At 38.7% G+C, this 27,462-nt stretch overlaps 1 protein-coding gene across 1 annotated transcript in view; it reads left to right on the top strand.

Annotated features, from left to right (window-relative positions):
- Positions 1-20: 20 nt before the first annotated feature.
- The window catches only part of CHID1 (chitinase domain containing 1), a gene marked incomplete at its 5' end in the record, with an annotated part of 78,826 nt that continues 51,384 nt past the window's right edge, over positions 21-27,462 (top strand). Inside the window, 5 exons of the mRNA XM_010147072.1 lie at positions 21-159; positions 1,265-1,309; positions 2,122-2,228; positions 3,696-3,757; positions 12,368-12,460. Coding sequence (XP_010145374.1) covers positions 21-159; positions 1,265-1,309; positions 2,122-2,228; positions 3,696-3,757; positions 12,368-12,460 — 446 coding nt within the window. The remainder of the gene's footprint in view (positions 160-1,264; positions 1,310-2,121; positions 2,229-3,695; positions 3,758-12,367; positions 12,461-27,462) is intronic.

Below are 27,462 nucleotides of genomic sequence, written 5' to 3'. Positions count from 1 at the left end.
TTTTTTTTTCTCCTTTCTTTTGCAAGTGGAACGGCCATGGCTATGACATTGCTAAAATATTTGGAAACAAATTTACACTAATCTCACCAGTCTGGTTACAAGTGAAAAGGAGAGGGAAGGAAAGATTCCAGTTCACTGGGCTCCATGATGCTGATAAAGGTGTTATTTTATTTTTCTTTGAATATTCATTTCAAGTAAGATTACTGGTCTTGTTGCAGACTACGTAGCTTTGGCAATATATGCATGTGGATTTTTCTCTCTGTCTCATAGTGAAGTACTTCCATCTGCTCCATTTTTTGGGGAGTTTTCTTCAAAGTGAACTTCTTTCTCTCCCCACCTGCTTCCACATGTGTACACAGTTTATCTGTCCAAAGACTAAGTAGGAAGATTGTCTCTCCCACCAGGCTGTCTACAAAACTCCTCTTAAAAAAAGAAAGGGACAAAGAATTTTTGCAGGCAGAAACAGTCTTTGGTATTTTCACTGTGCAGTTGTTTCCTGTTACCTTTTTTTTTTCCCTTTTGCAAAAATCTTTGGGTGAATTTGTTTGGGAATGGAAGATAAATCTAATCTGATGAAGTTATGGGGTGTTTTTTTTCCTTTCACTGACAAGAAACTGGCAGCAAGTTCAGATTTCAGCTAGTAAGTTCTTAAATAATAACTAAGTATATGATTTTGAACTTGATTGAATGTGGAATCTCATTTTAAACTGTTCTAATTCTTATCATGTGGTGTCTACTAAGCAGTCATTACACTAGAATAAATTTGTAAGAGAACTGGATGTACTTGAAAATACCATCTTAAAAAAAAATTCCTCCTGGGTAGTGCTTGGTGATTACAGAAGTGTTCTGAGTAAGGCAGATAGTTTCCATGATGAGGCAGAACTGTAAGCAGCAAGGAGAGGTTGGGTAGGGACTATTGTAAGTTTGTAGTAAATGCTAGTTATGCTGTGGTGGAGGTGAACAGCTTCGAATTCTGTGCGTCAGAAGATGTTTTGGCTGTGTTGGTTATGAACTAGTAGTCTGGCAGGAAGATAGATGTAATGAAACTACGCTACATTTTTTGAAGAATGCTTGAAAATACGTTGTCATTGTCAACATAATTTATATTTTAACTGGCTGTGTTGGTTATGAACTAGTAGTCTGGCAGGAAGATAGATGTAATGAAACTACGCTACATTTTTTGAAGAATGCTTGAAAATACGTTGTCATTGTCAACATAATTTATATTTTAACAGTTGTTCTTTTACTTGATACTGTTTGACAGGTTGGATGAAAGATGTCAGAAAAAACTCCAAAGCAATCAAAATAGGTGAGCCTCAGTTTTATGTTTGTTTGGGTTTTCTCTTCTTTAACTGCTAGTAGAGCAAAAGAAGGCTTTGTTCCAGGTGTCATATGGGAGAAAGGAGATTACTGTAGCAGAATTGTATGAAGGAAGAAGTCCTAGAAGAAAAATAAAAGCAGTTAACTATAGAGAAGTAAGTAACTGAAGTTTTGATCCTGTTGATGCCCTAATATTTTACCTTAACTTTTCCGGATAAGCGTGGGTCACAGGGCCTTCTCTGGAGGCGTACTTTGTAGTGTTTATAATGTTTTGTGTTGTTAGAAAAAGAAATTATGTGAGCTCAAGTGCCAATGTTTTCCAAAATAAAATTTGTCATAGGGTTTTGAGATGAGTAGAAGAGTGAAGTAATACAGAGTCGTGTACAGAAGAGTAGATTAGAATTTGAGGTGAACTTTTCCATCTCCTTGTGATAGAAGAAATGCACAGCTTACCGAAAGATTGCTGTTTCACGTTGGTGTTAAGACTCTACGTGCGGCCCTGAGTGATAGTTCAATTAAGATAGTTCAATCAAGTGACAGTATCTTTTCTTAGAACTTGTATCCGTGCATTTTAACAACACGTTGTCAAATGACCTTTAACTAAACATAAAATGAAGAAGAATGGTCTACAGCATCAATTTATCTGTGTTGCTGAAGTTGTTTGAAGAGCAATGTCTTAGTCATGAGATATGTTGTTTAGTGGCATCTCTGCCTGTATCTGCTGTATTCTGTTTCTGCAGAAATATTCCAATATAGCTAATACCTTAATTTTCACTACTGATTGATGACTTTGCTTGATAGTACCTCGAATTTTGTTTGATGGCTGGACTTATCAGGACTTCGAGAGTGTTTTTGGCAGTGAGGATGAGATAGAGGAACTTTCCAAGAACATGGTTCTGCTAGCCAAGGTAAGAAGAGTTTGTGCTAATGCTTATAAAACAGTGTGAGATGATATTTGATTCATTTTGTAGTGGGTGTTTGCTCATTTCCAGTACCTTTATATTTTGCAAAATAAAATTCTGCTCAAAACAAGAATGAGGCAGAATTCTTAATAGTGTGTCCTAGTATGTTTACAATTCCTGTAAATATGGAGTATAGCAACACTTATATGCAGTTAACTACAAGTCTAAAGTGAGACTGTCTAAGTCTGATCAACATAACCTTGTTATCATAGGCAGCTGGACTGGTGACTTTTCCCTGCTATAAACTGTGATTGATAAAACCTATTCCAAGCTGCCAACATGCTGAATGATACTGAGGCAGTAGCAGATACCTGATAAAAATCTCGTGGAAGTTGCCTAGTGAGGAGACTGCTTTCTTTTAGATTTCTATTAAACAAATAAATCTATTAGTCAGGGGCTAAACTGAGTAGTAGCATTTTTTGATAGGCAGAAAAAGGGTCACGGGTGCAGTGAGTACTGTTTTCTGTGTTACAGGCTCAGTGTTCTAGAGCTAATGAGCCACTTTTAATACCAAGAATAACTCACTGGGTATCTGTTTCTGTACAGTTTTGCTCAGGTCTGATAAACCAGTTTCTTTGAAATGTTAAGAGGCTGGAGGGAGGCTGTACAGCGAAGTACCTTTAAGGAATGGTTACTGTTTTCTAAGATTTTCTGGACAGCCCCTTAGTTAATGGCTTTAGAGCTATGCGTGTGTAGGACTAAACAAGTTGCACCCAAGAGACTTTCATCTTCAGTGGTTGATTCATAACAGCCTGTTTAATTACTGTCAGAATAAGTTTTGTCACTTGCTACATGATGTAAACAAGTCTTAATGTGCTCTAGAGAAAGATAGATGTAGAGGTAAACTGAATAGTTTATTAAAATTAATAGCTGATACATGAATTTTAGGTCCTCAGAAATATTTGACCTTTTAAGGAAAGGGTACTCATGGGCAATAGTATCCTTGATCATGCTAAACATAAATTATCACAACTGAGATCAACTGTGGGAGATGTTTGGACTCATGCATATACCAAGTTAGCATTTACATCTTTAGGCTCAAGAGCTCATGAGTTTTTTTTACCCAGGTACATGTAAATCTGTGTCAAATGATTTGCTTTACAACCATCTTTCATTAATGGCTGAATTTTCCCAATCCTGTACTGGTTTAACTTGTAAGAGTAGAAGTCTTGGATAACTAATATTTCAACTTTTCTGTGTTTGTTAAATAATTAATTCTTCTCTTTGACTTCTTCATGAAATGCTGTATTAAAGTTGAAGCTAGTATAAGAATACAAAGCCTGTTCAATCTGTAATAGTACAAGAAAAACTGCAGTAATTGTGTGCTTTGATACTGTATTATCATCTCTGATACAAGCAGAATGAATAAGCATAGTGATTAACTGTATATTGTTGTCGATTCCCTTTATTTAGAATGAAAATTTTGATGGTTTTGTAGTTGAAGTTTGGAGTCAGCTGGGAAATCAAAAGCAAACGTGAGTATAAGACTCTAGGATGCAGTTCCTAAAATTAGGCTCCTTTAAAGCATCTTTTTAATTTGTCCATGTGGATTTGAATTTGTTATTATAAATAAATACAATTCATTGTAGGACAGCTGAAGATTGTTCCAGTTATTTTAGAATGAAGTAGAAGTCTACTCCATTCAGAGATTACATAACAGTCTTCATAGCGGAGCTAGCAGACCACATTAGCCTTTCATACTTGAGTTCTGCAAAACGTTACTGTTGTACAAGGGTGAAGAGGGTACCTCAGTTGCATGCTTACTCAGATGTTGGCACTGGCCTTTATGATAACATTGATTGGTTTGGTTTACTGGGTGAAGCTTGGAAGTGTGGGATGCTTTCAACACCACCAAATTTGAGTTGATCAGGAAACATGCCAAACCTTTAGAGAGAGATCTTTCAAAAATACTGAAACTAAAACCAACATCCCCAACGGAAGCAGATGTAAGGAAGAACTGGCTTCCAGTTCCTGCAAGCATAACTTTGGAGTAGTTGCCCTACATTTTAGTAGCTCTGCTATGAAGTTTCAATGAGTCTGCATTTGTTGTAATTGCTAAAACTAAAGGGCTTAACCATATTAAGCTGCGTCCTGACGTATTCTAATTTGTTTCCCTTGAGCAAAAGCTCCTTTGCCATCTTAACACCTTGGACAGAGTCAAGGCAAGGAAATCTCCAAACCGCTGCTTCATGAGGAAAAAGCAGAACATGTGGTGAAATGAATGATTCAGTGCAGCAGTCTGAAGATTTTGTTAGATCCCTCTGGAAATTCAGGCATCCATTCCCTAAAGCACAGTATTCCTACCAACTCTCTATTGCTTAAAATGTCTGGAGGAAAATAGATTAAAAGAAAGTTCCAATGCAGATTTCATTGTGGAAGACTTTCACCTTTCAAAAACGGTTACTCTAGGTTATTCTGTTTAGGACAATTGTTACAGACTGATGGCATATAATAGTAACTTCTGGAGCTGAGTGTGCTATTAAGAGTCCTACCTTTCCCTGTAAAATCAACACTTGGGAACAAAGAGTTGAAACTGCCTAATCTTTGTAGTGCTGTCAGGGGATCCACGATTTGCACTTGAAGGAATAATCGTTAAGCTAGATGCTCTTGCTTATAATTAGGTAATTTGCCAGGTTGTTTCTGAGTTGGTCTCTTAAGAGATCCGAACCTATTTCAGTGTCTTAGTAAGATAGCCAACAAGATGTTTTAAGCAGTTAGTAACTGCCAGACAGAAGTTGGGTGTAGTGGTCAGTTTATTAGTGGTCAGTGTTGAGCTTGCTTCCTCAGAGACGAGCATTTCGAATCAGGCAGCAAGCTGAAGCTAGGCTTGTGTGTGGAGTAACAGTTGTTTTGTGAAAGCAGAAGACATTGAAATTTTGTCTCATGATCCTTGTAAGTTACAGGACCAGTGTCTTCATTCTGAGGTTAAGTTAGTTTGTCCTATCAATTGTACTAAAACTGAATGACTTGGGTATCCACTGCCCCAGGGGTTTTCCCTACCACTGTTTTTTAGACTGAACAGATGCTTTGAAGAGACGTTAAGGAGCAGAACTCAGTGACCTTAGCATGTTGGCAATCCTGTATTTTTATTGCACATTGAGTGCTGTTACTTTGGGATCTGTTAATTTCCTTTTGAACAGCAGAGCAGAGTTATTCCTGATAAATGGGTAAGCATAGGTGGTCTTTCGCTTTGCTTATCCCTGCCAGGAAAGAACTGCAGCAGCCCATGAGCTCTTTAGCCCACAGAGTGGCAGTATGGTGACGTGATTCATGCCTGAGCTTCCTTGTCCGATTGTGTCAAATTTCGAAAGTGTCGAAGACTAGGAGAAAGGCATGTTCTTAACCTCGGGAGGGTGGGGGTCAGTTGGTATGTAGGTTTCAACACAGAGATGACTCCTGATCCTTCAGAGCTGTGAAGTGTTCATAGTACAGCAATTTTGTATGCTCCATATAAAGTATCTGCTTTAATGTTAGGTACGTAGTGTGGGCTTACCTGATTCAGGTTCTTCAAGGTCAAACACCTGAGTGTAGCTTAACCTACTCCTAGGAAAAGGTACAAAAGTTCATAATGATGCTCCTAGGAACACAGTCTGCCTTCAAATTACTTTCAGAACTGTCTAACAATACATGGGAGACCTGACTAGGTAATATAACTTGTTTCTCTTACTGTAAACAGGTTTTAGTTAAAAAAATCTGATTTTTTTATTTTCTTTTTATCCTGAAATACAAGGAATAGTCTTGCATAAGCAGTTAGCAACAGGTTATTGAGACTCAACACAGGTGCAGTAAAACTTCTGGGGATAGGCTGCAGCTGCCAGCTTGCCTTATGAGCTGACAGAGTGGTGGTGTGAATCTAAGTAAAAAATACTTCACTTAGAATCACTATGGTTTTCACTTTTCACAATCTAAAATAAGTGGATACATAGATATTAAAATAACAAATAATGAAATGGCACTCAGTTATTCTAGCACATCCTTTTGTACATCTCTGTTGAGGGGAAAGCTGTGGAAATGATTCCTGTTATTTTTAATAGTGTTATGGAAAAGATCCATGATCCCATGCGGAGCACCACCTTAGTGGTGCAGGAACACTCAATACAGCACAGGTTTCTTAATCAGACTTTGAAATACTAGAGTGGGATTTGCATATGGAACATTCGGGCTTCATACAGTGTTTCCGCTACAAAATCAGCATCCACCCTCTAAAGACAATGGGCAGTGAAACTTTTTAGCAGAGTGCACCGATATTCTTAAGGCAGATGAGTCTGCAAAAGAATCTGAAAACCTGCAAATGAGTGTTCTAACTCACAAATAAATTGCATTATGATTTGGTCATGATTTAAGCACTACTTCATATATTGGAAAGCTGGATTAATTGCAGTTGAAGCTCTCTCTGAGTAGACGTCAGCTGAGTAAGTGTCCCCGTGAGATACCATTTTTCAGTAGCTGGACATACATTTTGGATAGATTAAAGAGGCATGATGACATCTTCAGAACACATGCTCTCCCCACTGTTGGGGTGTGAAACACTGACTTGCCTAAAGAACGGTAAGTGTTTCCATATAACAGGATAACAGTGTTAGCTCTGTGCAAAATTTCTGTAACCCATAAATCCTGTGATTGGCCAGTTTTAAGAATCTGGGATCACTGAGTATTTTTAAAATGAGGCAAATTTAGACACTTCTATGTCAGCCCTTTCCATGTTTCTAGAAAATCTTAATTTTTGGAGGGTATTCCCTTCAACATTAGGAACAAGTGAAAATTCTTCCTGGAAGGCCTGTGGAGTTTTCTATAAAAGCCTTCAATTTCCTGTTTATCCTAGCTGGCATTACAGATGAGGTAAAATGTTGCTAGGACATTATGTTGCCAGCATCCACTAAGACATGGAATTCTGTGGTTTTAGGCTCACCATATATCTTCTGGTTTACATCTTCTGAAGCAGAACTAACTTAATCTGTTTGTTTTCACCAGCAAAATTCTAATCAATCTGGTTTGGGGTTAGAATTGCTCTTAATGCTCAGCAGACTAAAGTCTTCAATTATATCAATCCTTTGTGCTGCTTTCTTTTGCATATTCATTTACATGTTGATTTCACTGACAGTGTAAATTTTATGTAAGAGAATTATGTGCCTAAATACAGCTGCCTGGCTTCATGTTGGATGTAGTAGGCAGCCTGGTCTCTGTCTGTTCGTGTGGGGTCCTAGATGCCTCGAGTCTTACGCAGCAATACTCTATGCATGTTTTGTATGCCTTTGGATAGATAAAATGGCATTAGGTTCTTCAGTTTAGATGCCAAAATACCACTTGTTCTATCTGAAGAACCTGACTTGTCTTGATATGTGTATGAGAACCTAAGTTTTAGGGCTTTTATGCAGTTCAGTTCAGGTTCCTGTAGATGTCTGTTACAGATACTCCTAAGTATCTTCTATAGTACTGGTACCTACTTCTTCTCTGTGATTTCTGGGAATAGAACTATTGATATAAAAATCACAGTGAGGTCAAATTTAATGTGAGATGAGAGATGCATCTCACTCATTCTGCCTCCTTGCATGCTGACAATCATTGCACAGTGACAAAGTATTCAGCTTCCCATCTTTTATCCTAACACACAGGAAATTAGACTCCTAACAAAAATCTAAATCAGCCAAGATATCCTATACAGACGGTACCTCAATTCTAATCTGTTTTGCTGCTTCTTATAGTCAAAACCTGCTTCTTAATATCTGTTTTTTATGTAAAACTTTCTTGACTGAAATATTCCAAGTTATTCATCCTGTGGCATTTACATTTAGAAATGTACATGGCAGAAATACTGAGATAACTGAGCAAGTGAATATTCTTCTGCTTATTTAGTTAACAGCTACACAGAATGATGTCTGTCTTGCTCATCTCACTTGTGGGATTATTGGGTGGGTTTTTTTCTCCAGAGACCTGGGTCATGTTGTGAAAAAGGCATGAACGTACCCATCAGAATCTCACAGGATACATAAAAGTGCACACATTATTCTGATGAGTCTGGCATTAGCTGACAGATGGCACTGCCACCACACAGAATGAATCTGAAAAATGTGATATTTTTTTTTGTCACCACGTGCTGGAGGCACTTGGTATCATGCAGAAGATGACCTTCAGACATCTTATTAATGTTGGTAGGAGTATAGGAGCAAAAAGATCTGCTAGCAGTTCTATCCTTCATGTTAGTCCCTGAAAAATTAATCTATTAATCAAAGATTTGCCATAATTCACTCCACTTCCTTGGTATTAACTAGGCAATGAAATGGCATGAAAGGGCAATTTCTTCTTGAAATAGACAGCTTTATTCTGTCCAATTTTCTTGACAAGGCATAAATTTTAGGGAGTACTGACTACCAACTTGTGCAGAAAATTGGCCGAAGTTGGAAAGTTGCAGAGTTCTGAAGGGTCACATAACTGAAGGGAAGGATGTGACAGCCTTATGTGTCTTTTGCAAGGCTTTTCAAATACACCTACAGCCCACTCTTGTGCACTGAAGTAAACTGTACTACAAGGTGTCTGAAACACAATAGACCAGCTGTGCTGGAAAAAAGGGAGTTCTGCAAAAATAAGCTTCCCTTAAACTTTAGGTGATGAAAATTTGGATGTCTGCATACTTCATAGGGGACAAGGTATTTTGAAATCATGAACGCTTGGAAAATTGACCTACCAAATGGTAGTGATCATAGAAGGCCTGAAACAGTAGGAATGAACTAGACCTTAATTAGCTCAAGATAGAGTCTTAAAGCTGCCAATGTTTTAGTAGCTACTCTGAATTTAAATTTGACAATGGTGAAGTCTCTGGTAAATATTTAATGAAGCCTTTTCAGTAAGGCTGATTCTATTCCTACTTTCCTGCACCTCATTATCATGTTTAAAATGTCAGTATCTTTTCTTTCAAAATTACCAGTGGTAATATGGGAGAATATTTTGTTTAAAATACTGGAAAGCACTGCTGGGACATAGTAAAGATTTAATTTATAGCATACAATAAATGAGCATTCTGCTATTGCTGTTTGGGGGAGAGGGGAAGAGTGCGTGTTGGATTTACATAATCTGTCTTGGCTGACAAGTAGAAGTGAACCTAAATTAACTCTTTTAACCATTAATCCTGTCTGGTTTGATTGAAAGTTTTCGGGGCCCAGAGACCTGGCTTGAGAGGTTAGTTGAGGGTTGCTTGAGCCAGAATCTGCAGTTGTCCAGCTACCCCTTTTCTTCCTCAACTCCTCCAAGTTGAAGCCAATTATTTTTTGGCCAGAGCTAATATCCATATATCCTATTAATAACCAGCTAATATCCAACCTGCTTGGATTTGGTGAGAGGAAGTGGCTGTTTTGATGGAGTCTGGTTTTAGAGTCCTGACTGCTAGTTACAAAGTAAAACTAGCAATCCAAACTGCACTCCTGTTCCTTATCAGGCCACAAATCCCTGTCTTTAGTTTACAGTTGTAGGTTGTGGTCTTATGCTATATGCCTTTCTAGGTTTAAAATACAACTGCTTTTGTGCAGTCACTGGTTTTGTGGGTGTGTCACTGCTTTCAGGGATACATTTTTACCTCTGCTAGCTAACTGTTGGTAGGTGTCATTGATGAAGAAGGGGGAAACCTTGAATTTAATATTCACTGGAAATTTTTTTTTCCCTCTGAAGCTGCTTCAGAATAATCCCAACTGCTTTTCTTTTTATGTTTCAAAGCATTGCTGTCTGGACAACAAAATTTTAGGAGCTGAGGCAGATACGTGGAGATGCAGAGTGGGAACAAGGGTATTAGCCTTGTTTCTAAATGAAAAAGTCATTACCTTGCTCTTCACCTATGTTAGGTTCTTTTGTCCTATTCTGCCCCTCCTTCTATCTCCTCACATTCTAAATAATTGCATTTAAAGTCAGCAAGTGTTTTGCACATGGTAGAGAGATCCTACACCTAACAAAGGCAGCCAGGCAGAGCAGAGGGATCCCTCCTGATGAACAGTGTAGAATAATCCAGTGCCAGAGGAATGGCTACAGACAGACCAAATGCTGATTCCTGTAGTCTCATGTCTCCCCCAGAAGAGAAATATAGGTGGCAGTGTGACAGTTCGTCAGGAGCTGTTCAGCACAGCCAGCTCTCAATTTGTAAGCACAAAGTAGTGATGATATTGGGAAAGTGATAAAACTTGCTTTGTTTGTTTGACAGGATTTTGAGAGTAATGGCTTTTGTAGTGTTCTTAGGAAGTTTTCATCAGCCATCAAACTGTTACAGGGAAAACGAAAATACTTGGCTACCTTTGGATAGTGTCTACATTGTGCAAGTCAAGCATCATTACTGTGATGGATAATTGTATTGGAAAATAATGATTTCAGAAGAAAATCTCTAGGATGAAACTGCCTTGAAAGGCATGACTACCAAAAGATGTTTCTGAAGGTTCATGTGCAATCTAGTTGAAGTGGAGTTTAACTTGGATTATGTATATTCTGCCATACCTGCTTTAGCACTTTTACCTTACTGGAATGGGTCATAAAGTTGCTTTCTACTCGGTTCAGGTGCAGGCATAATTCTGAACAGATCTAGAACTCTGTGCTAATACCTGTCTGATTGCCTTTGTGGATCCACCGCAAAGGGTAAATATGACAGTTGATTTTGTTCTGAAAAGTCAAATGGCTTAAGGAAGGCACACAGAAGGGCCATATAGTTCAAACTGAAGGTAATATTGGACCCCTCTTAAGGTAATAGTAGCCATTAAACTTGGTTTCTCTAGTCTGGCTCTGAAGGTTTTTCTATTAAATCCTTCAAATCAGGAAGACTAAAACCAGTTTTGTGGTGAGTTGACCTTGGTTGGATGCCAGGTGCCCATGAAGCTGCTGTATCACTCCCCTCCTCAGTAACATGGGGAGGGGAGAGAATAAGATGTAAACCAGCATGGGTCAAGATAAAGGCAATTTAAAAAAGCAAAAGTAAAGGCTGTGTGCAGAAGCAAAGGAAAACAAAAGATTTATTCTCTACTTCCCATTAGCAAGTGATGTCTTGCTACTTGCGGGGAAGTAGGGCTTCAGTACACAATACAAGGGCTTCCGGTTGCTCCAGACGACAAATGTTGTCATAATGAATGCCTGCACCCCTCACCTTTCTCTTAGCTTTTATTGCTGAGCAGATATGATTTGGTATGAAATATCCCTGTGGTCAGCTGTCCTGGCTCTGTCCCCTCCCAAGATCTTGCCCAACCCAACCTACTGGTGAAGGGGGAATGTTGGAGAGAGAGAGCCTGGATGCTGTGGAGCACTGCTCAGCAGTAGCCAAAACCCTGGTGTGCTATCAACACCTTTCCAGCTACCAGTGCAAAGCACAGCACTGTGAGGGCTGCTGTGGGGAAAATGAACTCAGACAGATCCAGTACAAGTTTACATAAGAATTTTGCATTTGTTTTCCTATTGAAATGTTTAGAATATGGATATGAAAGTCTTTAAAATAGGCATATGGAAGGTGATCATTCCAAATATGACATTGTCAAACATTTATTTGTTAGCTATATGGTAATGTATTGAGAAACAAAAGGATTATTTATACAGAGGAAAAAAAAAAAACCAGCAGTAGAAATATCCCTTGAAGATTGCATGTCTTGCTGTGAAAGCATCTTTACAAATTCTCAGACCTCGTGTAGTAATACAGTGACAACTTGAATGTATTCAACAGCAGCTTGTTTCAGAACAGTGCTTGGTTCTTGTATTGATCTAATTCTTTTTACTGAACATGACATTCAGATGTGACCTGCATGTGATAAGATAGGCTGTGTTTATGTGCTAACAGTGCATAGTTAGGTTAAAATAAAACCAGGAAACATTTTAGCCTCAAGGTGATCATCAGTTCCAATAAAGCTGAGATTGTCTCCAGCAGTTCAGTGTTCTTAGTCCTGGAAGAGGGTAACCTCTGACCAATCTTCCTAATTTTTTTTTTCTGCTATGGTCATTCACTACAAACTGTGTTTGGCTCTCTTGCCAGCTGCAACTTTTCAATTATTTCCACTGTTACTTTTAAACTTACCAATATATAAGTTTGCACCAGTTTTACTGCCTTTCCCTCTAACAATATATTTATATTTCAGGGAGTTGATTCACTTGCTTGTTCACCTTTCTGAAGCTCTACATGAAGCACAACTTAAACTCATACTGGTCATCCCTCCTGCAGTTGCAGCAGGGTGAGTATCCCTATTTAGTTGGCAGGTTCCAGATGAGAAATACTTTCTTTCATGCATGTTGCACTGAATAGTCTTAGTAACTGTGTGCATTCATATAGACCTTATAACTGTTGATGTCGAAAGAACTTGCAGAGAGGCCTCCTGCTGTAGTGTTAACCCAAAATGTCTGGTAAGAACTTCAGGAGAACAAGAGCAGAAACAGTTACGGAGCTTAATGACTTGTTGCCGAGGAGTGAAAAGGGTGTCATAAAGGTAGCATATAAAAGAACTTTCTGACCCTCTGGGCACAGTTTCAGCAATCATAGGTAATAGTTATTCTTCAAGTTAGGAAAACAGAGCTACAGGAAGGAATTCTTTCTATAGGTAGAATGGGCTGTGAGTTTTTAAAATTACTGTTTTGACTTGATAGTTCATATGTATAGAAGATGCATTTAGTAAGAGAATAGTATTTAGAATTGTTAATGATTCTGTTTATTTGTGCAGTGATTTGAATCTGACAGATGTACTGGTTTATATGCTTTTTCTGGCTCAACAGCAGTAAGCAGTTCTTATCTTTCAGTGTTTATAGCAGAAAGATTACTTCCAAAAATTATATTTTTTGAACAAACAAAACCCATGTGGAAAATGAGAATGTAGTTTCATTATATTTGGAAGGCATTTGAATCCTCTTTAAGTTTTTACATTTTTAGGAAAAGATTCTACATTTATTTAAGTGATATATAGTAAAACTGAAAAACCAGTTTTACTACATCTCTAGTCTTTTTCTGGAAAGAAAATGGCTCTCCAGTCTTTCAGTATTTCAGGGTGATTTTATGTAGTCATTCAGGGTTTTATATGATCAATCAGTTATGATACCCATGTGAGAGTGAGCAGGTAGAACTGAAGACAAGGGTGGAAAGGGATTCAGAATACCAGCAGAGTGATGTGACTTCATTGTTGCCATTTCAAATGGAAAGGTGGGCTATGCCAATGCTATATAGCTTTATTAGCAAGAGTTCTGCCAGTATCCATCTGCCATTTGGTAACATTTGTTCACATTTGGATGTCCTTCCACATCAAAAGATGCATGGGATCCTTTCATTGTGAGCATAGCTATCTGTTGTGTACCTTGTGGAAAAGTGTTAATGGTATACAATACTGCTACAAGGATATACAGGGAATACATTATACCTTCAGAGAATTGTGGTAGAAGGGGCTATCTTATCCCTAAAACTACTGCAATTAGGTTTTTTAAAGAGGTTTGGCGGGGGCTACTGTCATAGGATATGACTGAATGTTGAAGCGTTACCTGTTGTAGAGGATTACGTACATGAAATGGTCTTCAGAAAGAAGACCGTCAATGTAAATGTCTCTGCTGCGGCTGGAGTTTTCTCTGCAATGGTCTCAAGGTTTTGTTGAGTTTTGTGGGGAGGTCCGATAGCATAAGTGGGAAACAAAGCATTTCTGCTAGCAGATATCTGTGCAGAACTGAAAAGCTGAGTGCTGAAAAGATTCAGGGACCCTGTAGTAGGCGATTAAAAAGTTGTCTGTGTGCTGAGATCAGTTAGTGTCTGCACTGCAACTGATGTCACCTCTTCTGTAGGTTAGTGATGTAACCCCATCAAAACCAGTTCCTGAACACAGGATATGCACTTTCTGCTATCTTAAGACTGAAAGTCCAGAATAATACCTACCTGTAATTTTGTTCTTCAGTAGCTGCATGAAATCTGATTGCAGTTTATTTTCTGTAAAACTGTGTACTTCAGGATGGTTTTTGTTGCTTTATATTTTCCTTTATTGCACGATGTAACTGGTTTAATATTTTTAAAATGAAGTAGCTAGTTTAATGCAAAATTCCCTTTGATCCCATGTGTGGCTGGCCACCAAATTCTAATAGGGAGAAGCAATGTGTTGAAGACTATGGCAAAAGCAAGCAAAATAAATTCCATATATATTGATAAAGCAGACAGTCCTGTAAAATAATACCTGTGCAGAGCCTTTTTCTTTAGGGGCTGAAGGGTTCTGACAGCTTAGCTGCATTTTGAGGTTCCTTCCTATCAATCAAGCCTCTCCATCTACTTCAGTTCTGGTGAGTTTTGCATCATGTTTTGTGAGACACTTTCTTGTAGAACAGTACTAGTTTCTATTATGTTATGTCAGAGTAAGAGAGTAGATCCAAGTGTCAGGATGACACTAGACCTCATGCTGTTCCTTTTTCTCTAGGCGTGGTGTGGCTTGTTCCCTTTTCCTTGCTGTGCTCTCTTTTTCCCATGGCCTTCCCATGTGAGAATACGCACCCTGTAATCCTGAGGCAGTCTGGCATGCTGCTACACTCCAAATCTTCTGATGCGCAAAAAGCAATGCATTATATAGATGGGGTGAAGAACTTAATTGTTCGTGCACTTAATGTCTCAATGGTCTGATAGTCTAAATTGTCTAGTTAATACAGAAAAGCCTCATTAACGTTACAGCTTGAATTGTTATGAAGAGCCTTCCCACTTTCTACATCTTTTCCATGGTGTTATGCACACCCTTCCACTGTTCCTGTGGATCCTGAGGTTTGACAGTATTCCATGAGCAGAAAGATGAGTCACCAGCACGGTGAGGTCTTTCTCAGGAGCAATCTGATATTCATGTTTGAGGTTTCTTTGTCAGCTTGGGTTTCACCTGGGACTATTTCACATGCTTTCTTATCACAATCTACTTCTTCTTCATTGGCTTGCATGTTAAGTTTTAAGTTAGTGTAAACTCCTCTGGTCAGTCAGATCTTTTCTGTGTGTGGTATTCCCAGAGCTGGAGACAGTAGTCATTTGCCCACCACACAATTATTGGAAAGAAAGTTAAGGCCATAAAATGCAGAGGATTTTAAAAAGGAGGAAGCTTTTAATCAGCACTGCTTCTCAGGATGAGGCATCACATGTGTTGCAAGTAATCAGAGCTATGGCGCAGCTATGTTCTTCCTTAATGTCATGGATGTCTTTGCATGGCTGTTGATAGCCACTTTTGTGGCTGGTAGTACTTCAGTCTTAGGAAGCCAGCTTTCTTTCGAGAGAATGTTGAGAGTCGTTCAGATTTGCTTCAGAATATAAATGCTTAGAAGCTGCTTCTGATTCATGGATGCTGGTAAACTTTCTACAGGGAAGGTTCCAGGAACTGAACCACGCTTTTGGCTATTGCCCTCTGAAATGCTAGCATGGCTCCCAGTAAGCCGAAGGGTTATATGCCTTGTTGTATATAACTCATTGCAGCACAGAGCAATAACTGCAATACTTCTTTAGAAATAAAGACATGTAAACTAAGCCATTAAACATCTATTCCTGGCTCATGAGATAGCTGTTGCAACAGTCACATACCATTAATACTCTAATTTCTTGTGGGCTAGTATGCCTTTGCATCACATGGATTTTCAGTTGTGCTAACAAAGACTTTGAGATTCTTGTGCTTTGGTTAAGTCAAAAATAATGAGAAATTACTATGCCTTCTCTCCTGTCTGTCATTTATTCCAATCTTTTCATTCTGCTCTCATGATATATGTTTCATCCCAATTGATAGTTCCTTTTAAAGCAATTTTCTGTTGCTATTTATTGTAGTCTATTACAGATAAAGCAAAGGAGAACACTTTTCCAAAATGCTTTATCAGTCACTTCATCACACAGATGCTTTTTAAAATGCTAATGCATGCTCTGGTAGAATTTAAGTAATTGCTGTAAACAGTGTTCACATTAAAGTGCATTTGCTCCTTTTGGTGGTAGGGAGAAAGTGGAGAGTAGTACAAACCTTAAGATTACTGTTCATCACGATTGCCTCTTGACATCATCAGATTCAGTCTCATAGCCAGAGAGACCTAAATCTGTTTTGTTTCTGTGTAGCCACATGGGGCTCTACAGTCTAGTTTTTCTAAATCCCAAAACAAGAGTAGAAGCCCTCTGTATTCTTAAACACATTTTGACTTGACCAGAATTTGCTTTGTTACGGTAACTGTCTTTCAGGAGTATTTTGCAGTAGAACACCACAGTGAGGTTTGGACCTTGTGTTGTCATTGCCCCTCCTGCTGCTGTCCTGCATATTGACAGGATAGTAGGTTCACTCAAAACCTTTGTGAACAGGGATTTAGAGATGCCCTAGCTGTGGGAAATAATATCCGTGGTTTATATGAAAGAATCCAATAGTCTCTTTCCTCTTTTCTCTTTCCAATTATTTTGTTTCTTTATGCATTCCTAAAGTTTCTGGGATTTATTTATGAACCTTTATTGCCCAGAATAATTGCATTAGTCACATTCTTTTCTATTAACATATAAGCCACCTGTCTGTCTTCCTTGTGTGTCTTCCATGTATGACTTCCTATTGCATTGGCTAGAAAAATCACTAACTCCATGGGTTAAATAAGTAGCTGTAAGTGCATTCATCTGTTACAGAAACATCCTAAACCGTTCCCAATGTCCGTGCATGCTTTAAAGCTTAGAAGTATGTTGGATTTAATGATATCAATAAGCAGAATCCTGAAATTTTCTTTCTGCCTTACTTGACTGTTTAAATTGTTGCTGTGCTTGAAAATTTTTGATTTATAGGATAACAAGGGTTCAAATGAAAAGTGCTTCCCATTTTGTATTAAGTATCTCATGTCTTGAAACTCACTTTGGGCTTTTACACGTACGCATGGTTGAAAGTATGCTTTAATGCATCTTATATTCTTTATTTCTTGGAATCGCTGTAGCCTGTTAATCAAAAATACAGCAAAAGGCATGGAAATAAGTATCATCAAGAATCAAATAATATTTTAGAGTTCAACAGCTGGCGAAAGACTGATAAAGGAGACATGAGCTGTATGTGGAATACCCTAACCAGCTGGGATGCTAGCGGCTGAAACATTGTTCCTTTTGTGTTCTACCCTGATTAAACTTTAAAGGGAGAGCATAGTTAAATGTAAGCAGTTTATTTAGGAAGTTGTAATTTAGGCTCCTTTGATATGCATTAAGATCAAAGCAGTCTGGCAGCAAATGCTGTCTGAAAGGAGACACTTTTAAGAGCTAAAAATACTGGTTTGCTTAGGGAAAAAACAGTCTGGAAAATGCAGCATTGCAGATGAGACCAAGTGCATGATGCAGGAAGGAAACAGATTGGGTCATCTGTTTAATTTCTTGAATTCAGCTGTTACAAACAAAGCTGAGGGAGACTGATCCTCTAGCCGAATCTTGCTTTCATAACTAAAGGATGCAGTGGAGCCTTTGGGTTTTGGTTTGCTCGTGAAATGTTCTGGCTAAAAGAAAGCGTCATTCAAAACCAGACACATTAGATATGTTTTGTATTCCTTTACAGCATTTTTAACGTATCTTTTTACATCATTGTCAAGAGACAGTTGCACTGACATAATCCAGAGGTGGAAATGTGTGTGGAGGCTGACTGGGGGGCATGGATCTCTCTAGCAAGCTTTGCTGTCACACAGAATGCATGTAGAGCCACCATGGTGGCAAACACAGGTTGAGCTATTTCCTTCCACCTGATGTCCAGGAATTGCATGATTTTCCTGCAGACATAAGTGATTTACAAGCGAGAGGAACAGCAGGAGCCAAAGCTATGCTCTAAAAAGTGTGTGTGTTATACTGTGACTCTCCTTTGGGATGGGAGACTTGTAGTTGCGTGTATCTGAAGAGAGGTGCTAGGATTGCTGTGCTAGAGCAGATGGTTTGCTGAAGGCTTCCAGCCTGTCTTTCAACAGACTGTCTCAAAATGTTAGTGTTGCTGCTTTTAATACACATGGATATGGATGCATGGATAAATGGTATGAGTACCATTTCTGAAATGGCAGTGGGTAGTCAGGCATGTTCTGCCTATTTGTGATGCTGGGTAACTCCATTTCTGCTGACTAATCCTGGGCTTGATTAAATTCCTGGCTTAAATATATGCACTTCGGTGGTTATTGTACTGCAGAAATTATACTGGTCAAAGCAGTGTGAAGTTTTTATACTGTTATCACAAGCCTCTTTCCAAACACAATAGCTGTGCTGGGGTGAACTACCTTTATGCCTAAATATGCTGTTGGGGGAAAAAAAAAAGGCACACGGGACTTGAAATTTGGTTGTACCCATTCTCTTAAGTCTGTAAATCACAGGGATTGAGTTGGTTCTTTTATTTGTTTCTCTATACTTATATGCCTTATAATATGTTAGGGATGCATTTTTTTTAAAGGCAAAAAGTGAGGCTTTGAATTTGAATAGTAACTTTTTCCTGTCTGCAAGTAAATTGAATTTCATCTGACTAGATTATTACATATTTTATCCAGGTTCAGCAACAATTTCATCCCTGATGCTTCCCAATTACAGTGAAGCAAATGATTGGAGCTATCACTGTCCTCATGAAGATCTCAAAAATACTACTACTGGCAAATTGCACACAGTTTATTTAGAATGAATTATCTCCTGGCCAGTTTCTGATAGTATATGCAGAAGTAGCGTTTAAATTAAAAACAAGCCTGTTTTTCTCTGCTAAAAGGTGCACTTAACCTCACAGTTTTACATCTGGCAGAAGGACTGGGAAGCATTAGTGGAAATGTGAAGTATGGTTCTAATCTCTGAAACAAAATCTGTCAGTATGAATTTAAATGCTAGCTTACTTAAATCTGCAGATGTGCAACTGTCAGACTGGAATGACATTTCAGCAAACCTGGTATGGAGTAAATAAACCAAAGTCTGTTAATGTTTTAGTATGCATCATATTTTCTAGACTTTGGATCATTCTTCTCTGAACTCTCTTTAAATCTCCTACTATATAATCTCCCTTAATACATGGCTCCCTGAACCATATATTTTAAGCTGTGGCCCTTAGCTTTTTCAGGAAGAAATATGTGTCTGTATGGTATAGAGCAGACTGTATAGGACAGCACAGATCAGCTGTGTGGCACATGCCTAGCAAGTCTAATATGTTCTGGATACACTCCACCTGGTGTATATCTAGTATAAAAATCAATCTTTGCTGGTCCTCTGCAGAGTCTGCTGGACCTCTGTAAAATCTAGGCCAAAGCAGTGGTAGAGTAATGCATCTCATATGAAAGTGACCTAAAGCATTTTCCTAAAATAGTAAGACTGGTGGATTGCTTCTACGTTTTTGAAAGACATCAGATTGGTAATTAAACATTTGACAGGAGGTGATCAGATCTTGAAGTTATTCCATAAACATTAAAAATTACCTGGGATTAATGCCACGCCATTAAGTAAAGATGGATATAAAATACTATTTTAAGGAGGGGGAAGTATAACATGGAAATGCATGGAAACTTTCTGGGCAGACCTGTACTGGAAGACAATTGGACAGTTTCGAAATGCCAAGGACACAGTGCTGTGAGCTATAGGGAAAAGAACAGTTTTTGAGACTATTGGCAGGGAGCTTCAGGGTGACAAAAGGTAATTGTTCTGCTCTAGTGCTAGGCAGGTCTCATGAAAAACTCAGTCTGGGGTACTGTATTTATACCAGGATGTAGAAAAATGAGAGTATTTAGAAGACAGCAAGAAAAATGTCTAGAAGTGCAGATAATATCTCATTTGAGGAAAGTTTGAAGAACTATATATTAAAAAGTATATTAAAAAGAGGAAAAAAACTGTCAGGAGATGTAATAAGTCTACAAATGTGTCAATAGGGGCTGTATAAGTGACAATGATACATTGGTCTTTACATCAGCTTGGAAGAAAATTATAAAAATACTCTTAGTTCGTGATAAAGAATTCTTAGTTTGAACACTAGAAAAAGAATAACATCAGATGGCAAAACACTGTTGAAGCACCTAGGAAAATTTTGGACATGATAGTACACATCTGTGTAGCAGGTGATGCACAGCTGCACAAAGAGAGGAAGAATAGCACCTTTAATAATTTTTTAGGTGGCAGAATCAATGCTCCATGAATGCCTGTTCGGCAGAAGAGTGCAAGGAAGCAGAGCCGAGCCAGTGGGAGAAAGGAGAGAGTACACTCTTGGGATACTTTCTTCCTCTGTCCCAGGAACAAAGCAAACATGCACAAGTACACCTTCCCCGTTTCTCTTGAAGAGCTCCTCAGGTAGGGAATACACCTGAGACTCAAGCTAGCCTAATTCCTTTTTTAATAGATACTTTTGAAGGCTTTCTTTGTTAAGCTTTCCTACTAAAGTTTTAGGTAAGCTACAAATCTAGAGAAGTTTTTCTTTTAGTTGTGATTAAGAAAGTGTGGGTAGGGCAGATACAGCAAAGGAATGGAGACAGCTGAAGATACCTAAGACAGGATTTGGCATTCTGTTTTTAAATTGAGAATTTATAAGCTTTTAGACTCAGCAAATTAAAATGACAGGTAAAAATTCCAAAATGATGTCTAAAACATTGGAGAGGCCCATACTGTTAAATTTTCAACCTTATGTGAATTTTCATGGGTGGTGGGAAATTGACAAAGCATGCCCATTGCAAACCACTTTCTGTCAGACACTGAGCTATTTTCTCCTTGCGCTGAAAAGTTTGCCACATCTGTCTGTGAAGCACAGCAATTCAAAGTGCAGTTATATCCCAGCCATCATTTTAAAATGCTGCTTCTTACTGTGGCTGATCTCTTGCTATGATTTTCAACTTGGGTTTTGTTCCCAATCAAACATTTCTTACATTTCAAACAGTCCAAAGTTTTAAGATTTGGTAAGCGATTTGGATTAGTGTTAAGTGTTCTTGACACTACATTTTTTAAAAAGCCATGAGGAGTTGCTGACTGAGGATAGTTTTTGGTTCACATATGCATTATGAGACAAGAGACTTTGAGAAAAATGGAAAATATCTCAAGAGCCATTACTGTATGTAGTGGTTTAAGCCTAACCAGAACCTAGGCACCACACAGCCACTCACTTACTCCTCTCCCCAGTGGGATGGGGAGGAGAGATTATAAGGAAAGGCTCCTGGGTTGAGACAAGGACAGGGAGAGATCACTTACCAATTATGGTCATGGGCAAAACAGACTCAACTTGGGAAACAAAAATTATTTTCATTACTTATCAATCAAATCAGAGTAGGACAATGAGAAACAAAACAAAAGGGATCTTAAAAATCTTCACCACACCCCTCTGTCCTTCCCAAGCTCAGCTTTGTTCCCAGTTTCTCTATCTCCTCACCCCCAGCAGCTCAGGGGGACGGGGAATGGGGGTTGTGGTTAGTTCATCACACATGCTCTGCTGCTCCTTCTTCCTCAGGGTAGGGGAGGCCTCCTCACACTCTTCCCCTGCTCCAGTTTGGGGTCTCTCCCAGGAAAGACAGTCCTCCATGAACTTCTCCATGGGCTGCAGTTCTTCACAAACTGCTCCAGCGTGGGTCCCTTTCACATGGTGTGGTCCTTCAGAGTCACGGGCTTCTTCTGGTATATGCCCCTGTTCTGGCGTGGGGTCCTCCCCTGGCTGCAGAGGGTGTCTGCCCCCCTGTGACCCTCCATGGCTGCAGGGCACAGCTTGCCCTCTCACCATGGGCTGCACGGGAAAGCACACCTTTCCCCACTGACCTCAGTGTCTGCCTTGTCATTCCTATCACATCCCACTCCTCCCTCCACTGCAGATTGTCTTTGGTTTTCCCTCCTAAATATGTCAATCAGAGGTGCTGATTGGCTCGGCCTTGGCCAGATCTGGGTCAGACTTGGAGCTGGGAAAGTTTTTAGCAGCTTCTCGCAGGAGCCACCCCTCTAGCTCCTCCCCTGTTACCAAAACCCTGCCACGCTAACCCAATACACTGTCACTGTTCTTAGAGTAAAGAAGATTATAAAGCCTTGACAGGGTTTTACTGTGATTCAGCTGTTTTCATATATACTATTTCATTTATACTATTCCAGTATATATGCACTGTTTTCCTTAGAAACATTTCTAACAAGTAGTAGTAATTCCGATGCAGAATATGCAAGTGAACAACAGGGTAATTTTTATGGTAATGGATTGTAAACAAATTCAATTAAATTATAAACAGCTTCTGAGATGTCTGTGTTTTGGGGTGAAATAGGAACTGCCACTCACTTTTAACATCATTCTCGGGCAGGATGATGTGGGCCAGAATGTATAACCTTGAACTTTTGGTAAGTAAATAATGCCAGGGACTAAAAGAACAGGAAACATATTGCTTGTTTCAGATAAGAGTTTAAATTTATCAGACTATGTCAAATAACAGCATGGTAAAAACCCCACCTTTGTAGAGTTGAGTTTATTAAGCAGGATTCTGTTTTACCAATACCTACACTTAATGTTATGAAAGATGAAAATGTTTGTGAGAAACCTGGCCATAATAATCTTGGTTTTTTTGGAATCAGTAATGCTTTTGCTGCACTTTTCTGATCTTTCTATATGTCTTATTGTCTTTCTCACTTTTCCTTCCAATTTGACAAATGAAGTCACATACGAGCAAGCAGTTCTAAAAATGATCAGTATGTATTCAGTGTAGACTTAGCTAGTACATACTCTGAGTGTGCTCTCCCGTGCTTGCTCTTCCTAATAAAGAAATTTGATGCTGGGAGATAATCTCTTTGGGCAAGCAATATAAAGAAATGGGGCTTGGGAAGGGAAATCTGAAAGCTATAACTTTGTACAGCTTCCTACTTGATAATAACATGCTGCCCTCCGTTTTTCCCAAGGTCATCAGTCTTCCTATGAATCGTCAGGAATATGGAGAGTACGGATGTGTATCATGAGAATTTGAAATCGGGCTCTGTGCATAAAATTTGGCACTCAAGAAGGCATAGAAATGACTCTTAAGTGGGCTGTCTGGCTCGCTGACTGGCATAATAGTTTTTGTTGTGTATTAGAGAACCTGTAAAATATATGTGACTTGGATCACAAGATACAGCTTGAGATACAAGTTTATATCGAGAGGAGCAGAAAACCGGGTAGGAAATAACTACTGACTACTTCTGAGTAACAGTTATTGAAGAAAGTTTAATAACCTTTTCAAATTATAGTAATACCATTGAATCATACTTGTTCATGCTGTTGGGCTCGTGTTTTGTTTCTCCCCTGTATAGAGGCTTAAAGCGTAGCTCTGTCAGCCACATCTCTTTTTAAACTGTTCTGTTAGCTACTGTAAATCTGGATGCTTGTTAACAGCTCTAAACTACATCTGTTTCCCTCGCTGATGACTTTCCTGGTTTTGCTGCTGTTTTTTAGGCTGCCAGCTCAGTACAGCATGACACTGACTGACGCCATGAAAGTCTCAGTGCGTTTTGCATAGATTCAGAAAGGAGAGGAACAAATCTGTTCTTAGAAGTGGCTTTCTTAAGACTATGCCTTACTATCTAAAATTAACGCAGCCAAGATCTGGCTGCACTGATATGCTGAAGCAGGTGTACACACCACTTTTGAATTCCTACTTGGGAGAATCATTAAAATAATCTGTAGGTCAACTAATGACGGTCAAAGAGTAGGAAGAGTGGAATGTATTCCTCACCATGTCTGGCATTTGTAGCTCTACCAGTTCTGAGCCAGCTGCTGTAGGGCAATTACTGAGTAAGTTTCAGTGTGAAGTTGGAAAACTTTCAAAAAATAAAAAGAGCATTTTAATCTTTGCAAGAAGGAATTAAGCCTACATTTGGTGTGTTAACGTTTTTAAATTAGGCTCATATGCTCCAGGGTACAAGGTTTTTTGCGTGATGTTCTGCCATTGGAGCATGGCTTGCCTGGGCATTAAGCCCTGGCATGAAAGGCACTAGAATAGTTTGGAAATTAGGAGAACCAAATGGTGACACAGTGGATGTTCATTTATGCATAGTCTTGCTTAAATGACTCCTCTGAACAGGATGAAGCAATAGAACAGAACCAGCATTAAAGGAGAGCAGTTAACCTCCCCAGAAATGGAAACAGCAAATACAAGTATTGAAATAAACTTCTTTGGTATTCAAATTGTCTGGTTTTGTCAAACAGGTAAATTCTTACATTGGCTTAAGAGTTTCAGATAAAAATTCTGACGTAACTTGAAAAACACAGTGTATGTTGTGCAGACTGGTCTGCCAGAGTACCTCAGCTCTGAGGACAGCAGTTTTCAGGCTAATTTGTCCCTAGGTGTCTGCTGGAATTTCATGTTTTCTTTTCAGCGCACATAATTGTTGGCACATTTCTCCTTCTTGACTTCTGTTACTGGTTTAAACCAGATGGGCCACAGGTAATTAGTTTGGCTTCACAAAAACTGTGTAGGCTACTCCATGACAAGAACAGATCCCGTGTTTCTCCCTATTTGGAGAGCAAGTACTGCAAAGGCGACAGCTGGGATGGGATATGTATATTAAGGAAGAGTGCCAGCCTTCAATGTTCTGCAAAAATTTCATTTGGTACATAAATACCATTTTGTTTGCTGATGAAAATACAGCAAGTTTTTACTTGTCAGTCTGTTATCCGTTACAGTCCCTTAGTGATACGAACGCGCATATTGTGTATTGTGAATCTGTAGCACTTGGTTACAACTTTCTTGCTTGTCAAGCTGGCTAGGATTTGTTGTTGTTTTTTTTAAATACCTATCCTAAACTAATCTGAAAGTTGGTAAAGAGATTCTTCCCATTAAGAAAACTTGAACATGGTCAGTCATGCTAATGAAATCAGTCAGGTTTGTGGTTGTAGGATGCACTTGGTAGAGATTTTTTTAAATTCTAAATTGTGATCTTTTCTGTGGATAACTGACAGGTAGCCCTTTTGCTCTTTGAAGACATCTGAATTTTATCATTCCTGTCATGAAATTAGCGCAGTAGCCAAAGACAGTGCACAGTAGGCTTGCAGAGTGTATGTGAGCAGTGGTGTTTGCATTGTTTTTGTGGAGTTAGTTACCTTTCCATTTGATTTTTATTTCTGTTTTAAGACGAATGGGACTTTCATATTGAATGTAGAAAAAGGAAGAGATTTATACTAACTTAGAACTTGTGGTTTTTGTTTCTCCTGCAACAGACTGACCTCAGCGCTATGGTTCAATGGACTAACGTTTTTGGGTTTGCAGTGTACAGTCCCTGATTTGTCATAGCGATCTGTGTTTGTACGGCACAACATCAGATTCTGTGTTTAAGCTCTAATTTAACTGAGATTTGGATCGTATCATTGCATGCAATTGCAACTTTTTGTTCTTAGAAAGGAATGAGAAAACAATAATGCTGTATTTGAATACTAAGCATGTGCATTTTCTGAAATGCTTAACAAGTAACATACATCTCTTGATATGTTGTCTGCAAAGATGTGCTCACTGATGGAGAGAGGTCAGAGAGGGAGATCATGCTGTGCTTTTAAAAACCTCTTATCAACTACATGGAACTCAACCCCCATTACATATTAGATAATTTTAATCTGTCTGAGAATCTCTCTTTTTTGGTTAATCATTCAATATGGTCACATTCTTCTTTTGACAGCAAGGATTAGATCTGTGATTGTTGTTCACAGTTTAGAACAGAGGTATTGCATCAAGGTCCTGTTGTTTACTTGCCTCCTTCATCCAACACTACTGCAGACAGACGTTAATTCTATTTTTAGCACGATTTCTGAGGAAACAAGCTGTCTGTAAGCTTTACCTCTCCCAATATTCATCTCTCTACAAAAGCTTTTTTATCATTTGACCAGTTTCAAACAAAACTGACATGGAGTTTTAATGTTAGGTCCCTGCCACTTCATGAAAATAAGCAGTTGGACAAATGAAGATGACCCATCTTTCTTTCCAAAGACCCAGCAGTGAGAGGGCATTGTAAGTGCAACATCTAGAAGACACCAGAGAATCTAGTCGCAAAACATCCATGGAAACCAGGATCTATGTAGAACCGTTTTCTAAATACTGATAATGGAGAATTGCTTCAGTGAGCTGTCATCTTTACAGAGTTTTGGAGAAACTAAAAGGAGACAGGGTAGTTACAAAACTGCAGGGATTTTTCCTGGAAAGAAAATGGTTTTAGATTTGCTTATGAATTTGACTACTTCATTATCAATGCCTATGAGTGTGTGATGCACAGGCTAAGGATTTTATCTCTTTCTCCTATTTGCTGTAGAACAGACTGGATACAGGAAGAAATGGTGAATTTTTATGCAGTGATTGTGCATTATCTGAATTCAGTGGTCTGTGTTCATAAAATGCAATAACATTATACTTCAGTGCAGCTAACTGCAGGGAACTGTGGAAACCCAATAATATCTGATTATGAAGAAAGATGGGAGATGGGAAGATTTGCAAACAGTTGCTTTACAGAGAAAACAGAGAATTATACACAAGAAAATTAAGTCATTACTGAGAAGATGACTTCTGAAATAGATATGTAGAAGAAACAGAACATCAATCAGTTTTCCATTATGAAGGACTATTCAAAGACATGAAGATACAGAAAACTTCTCTTTTATAAGGGAGGGAGAGGGTGAGGTAACCAAACAAGAATGCAGTTTGAACTTGCAGGGAATAGCAGTCAGTTACAAGACCTTTTTTTCCTTATCTTATTTCATTTTGAGAGTAATTGTAGTGAGACAAGAAGTAATTGAGAACGTAGATTCATTTGAAAATAAATGAAAGTGACTTGCATGGTTGAAGTATTTTTTTCCAGTCTTTCAGTATGAAAGACTGCAAAGTCAAAACCTTATAGAAATACTTATCAGTAAAGCACTAATGGGAATTTTGGTGCATATGACCGCATGCTATTTGGAAGATTCAGGTAACAGACATTCTAGGCTTTGAAACACTTCCCTGTGTGTATTTTAGACGTGAAAGTATAGAATTGTAAAAAGGACTCAGAAATTCTAAGCTGCATCTACAGAAACACCAAGGAAAATAGGTGATGACTTCATCTAGGTCTGTGATTTTGTCCCTGTAATAGTTTCTGTATAAACATATAGCAGCATGCCATTGGAAAATACCGACAAATTGTTGGGAATATGTGCAAATAAGACCTGTGCTCTCAGGGGAATAGTTGTTCTTCTCTTGCTGTATTTTCTAGCAGAAATTTGGGTCAGGAGCCTACAAATGGAAATCTCTTAACAAAGCGAAGGATCTTCAAGTCAAGAATAGCCAAGTCAAAAGTGACATAGCTAAGAATGGGAAGAAATGAATA

Source organism: Eurypyga helias, unplaced genomic scaffold, assembly GCF_000690775.1.
Source record: "Eurypyga helias isolate BGI_N326 unplaced genomic scaffold, ASM69077v1 scaffold4062, whole genome shotgun sequence".
NCBI classification, from domain to species: Eukaryota; Metazoa; Chordata; class Aves; order Eurypygiformes; family Eurypygidae; genus Eurypyga; species Eurypyga helias.
Note: the sequence above shows the minus strand (reverse complement) of the source record. Positions and strands in the feature narration are given on the sequence as shown.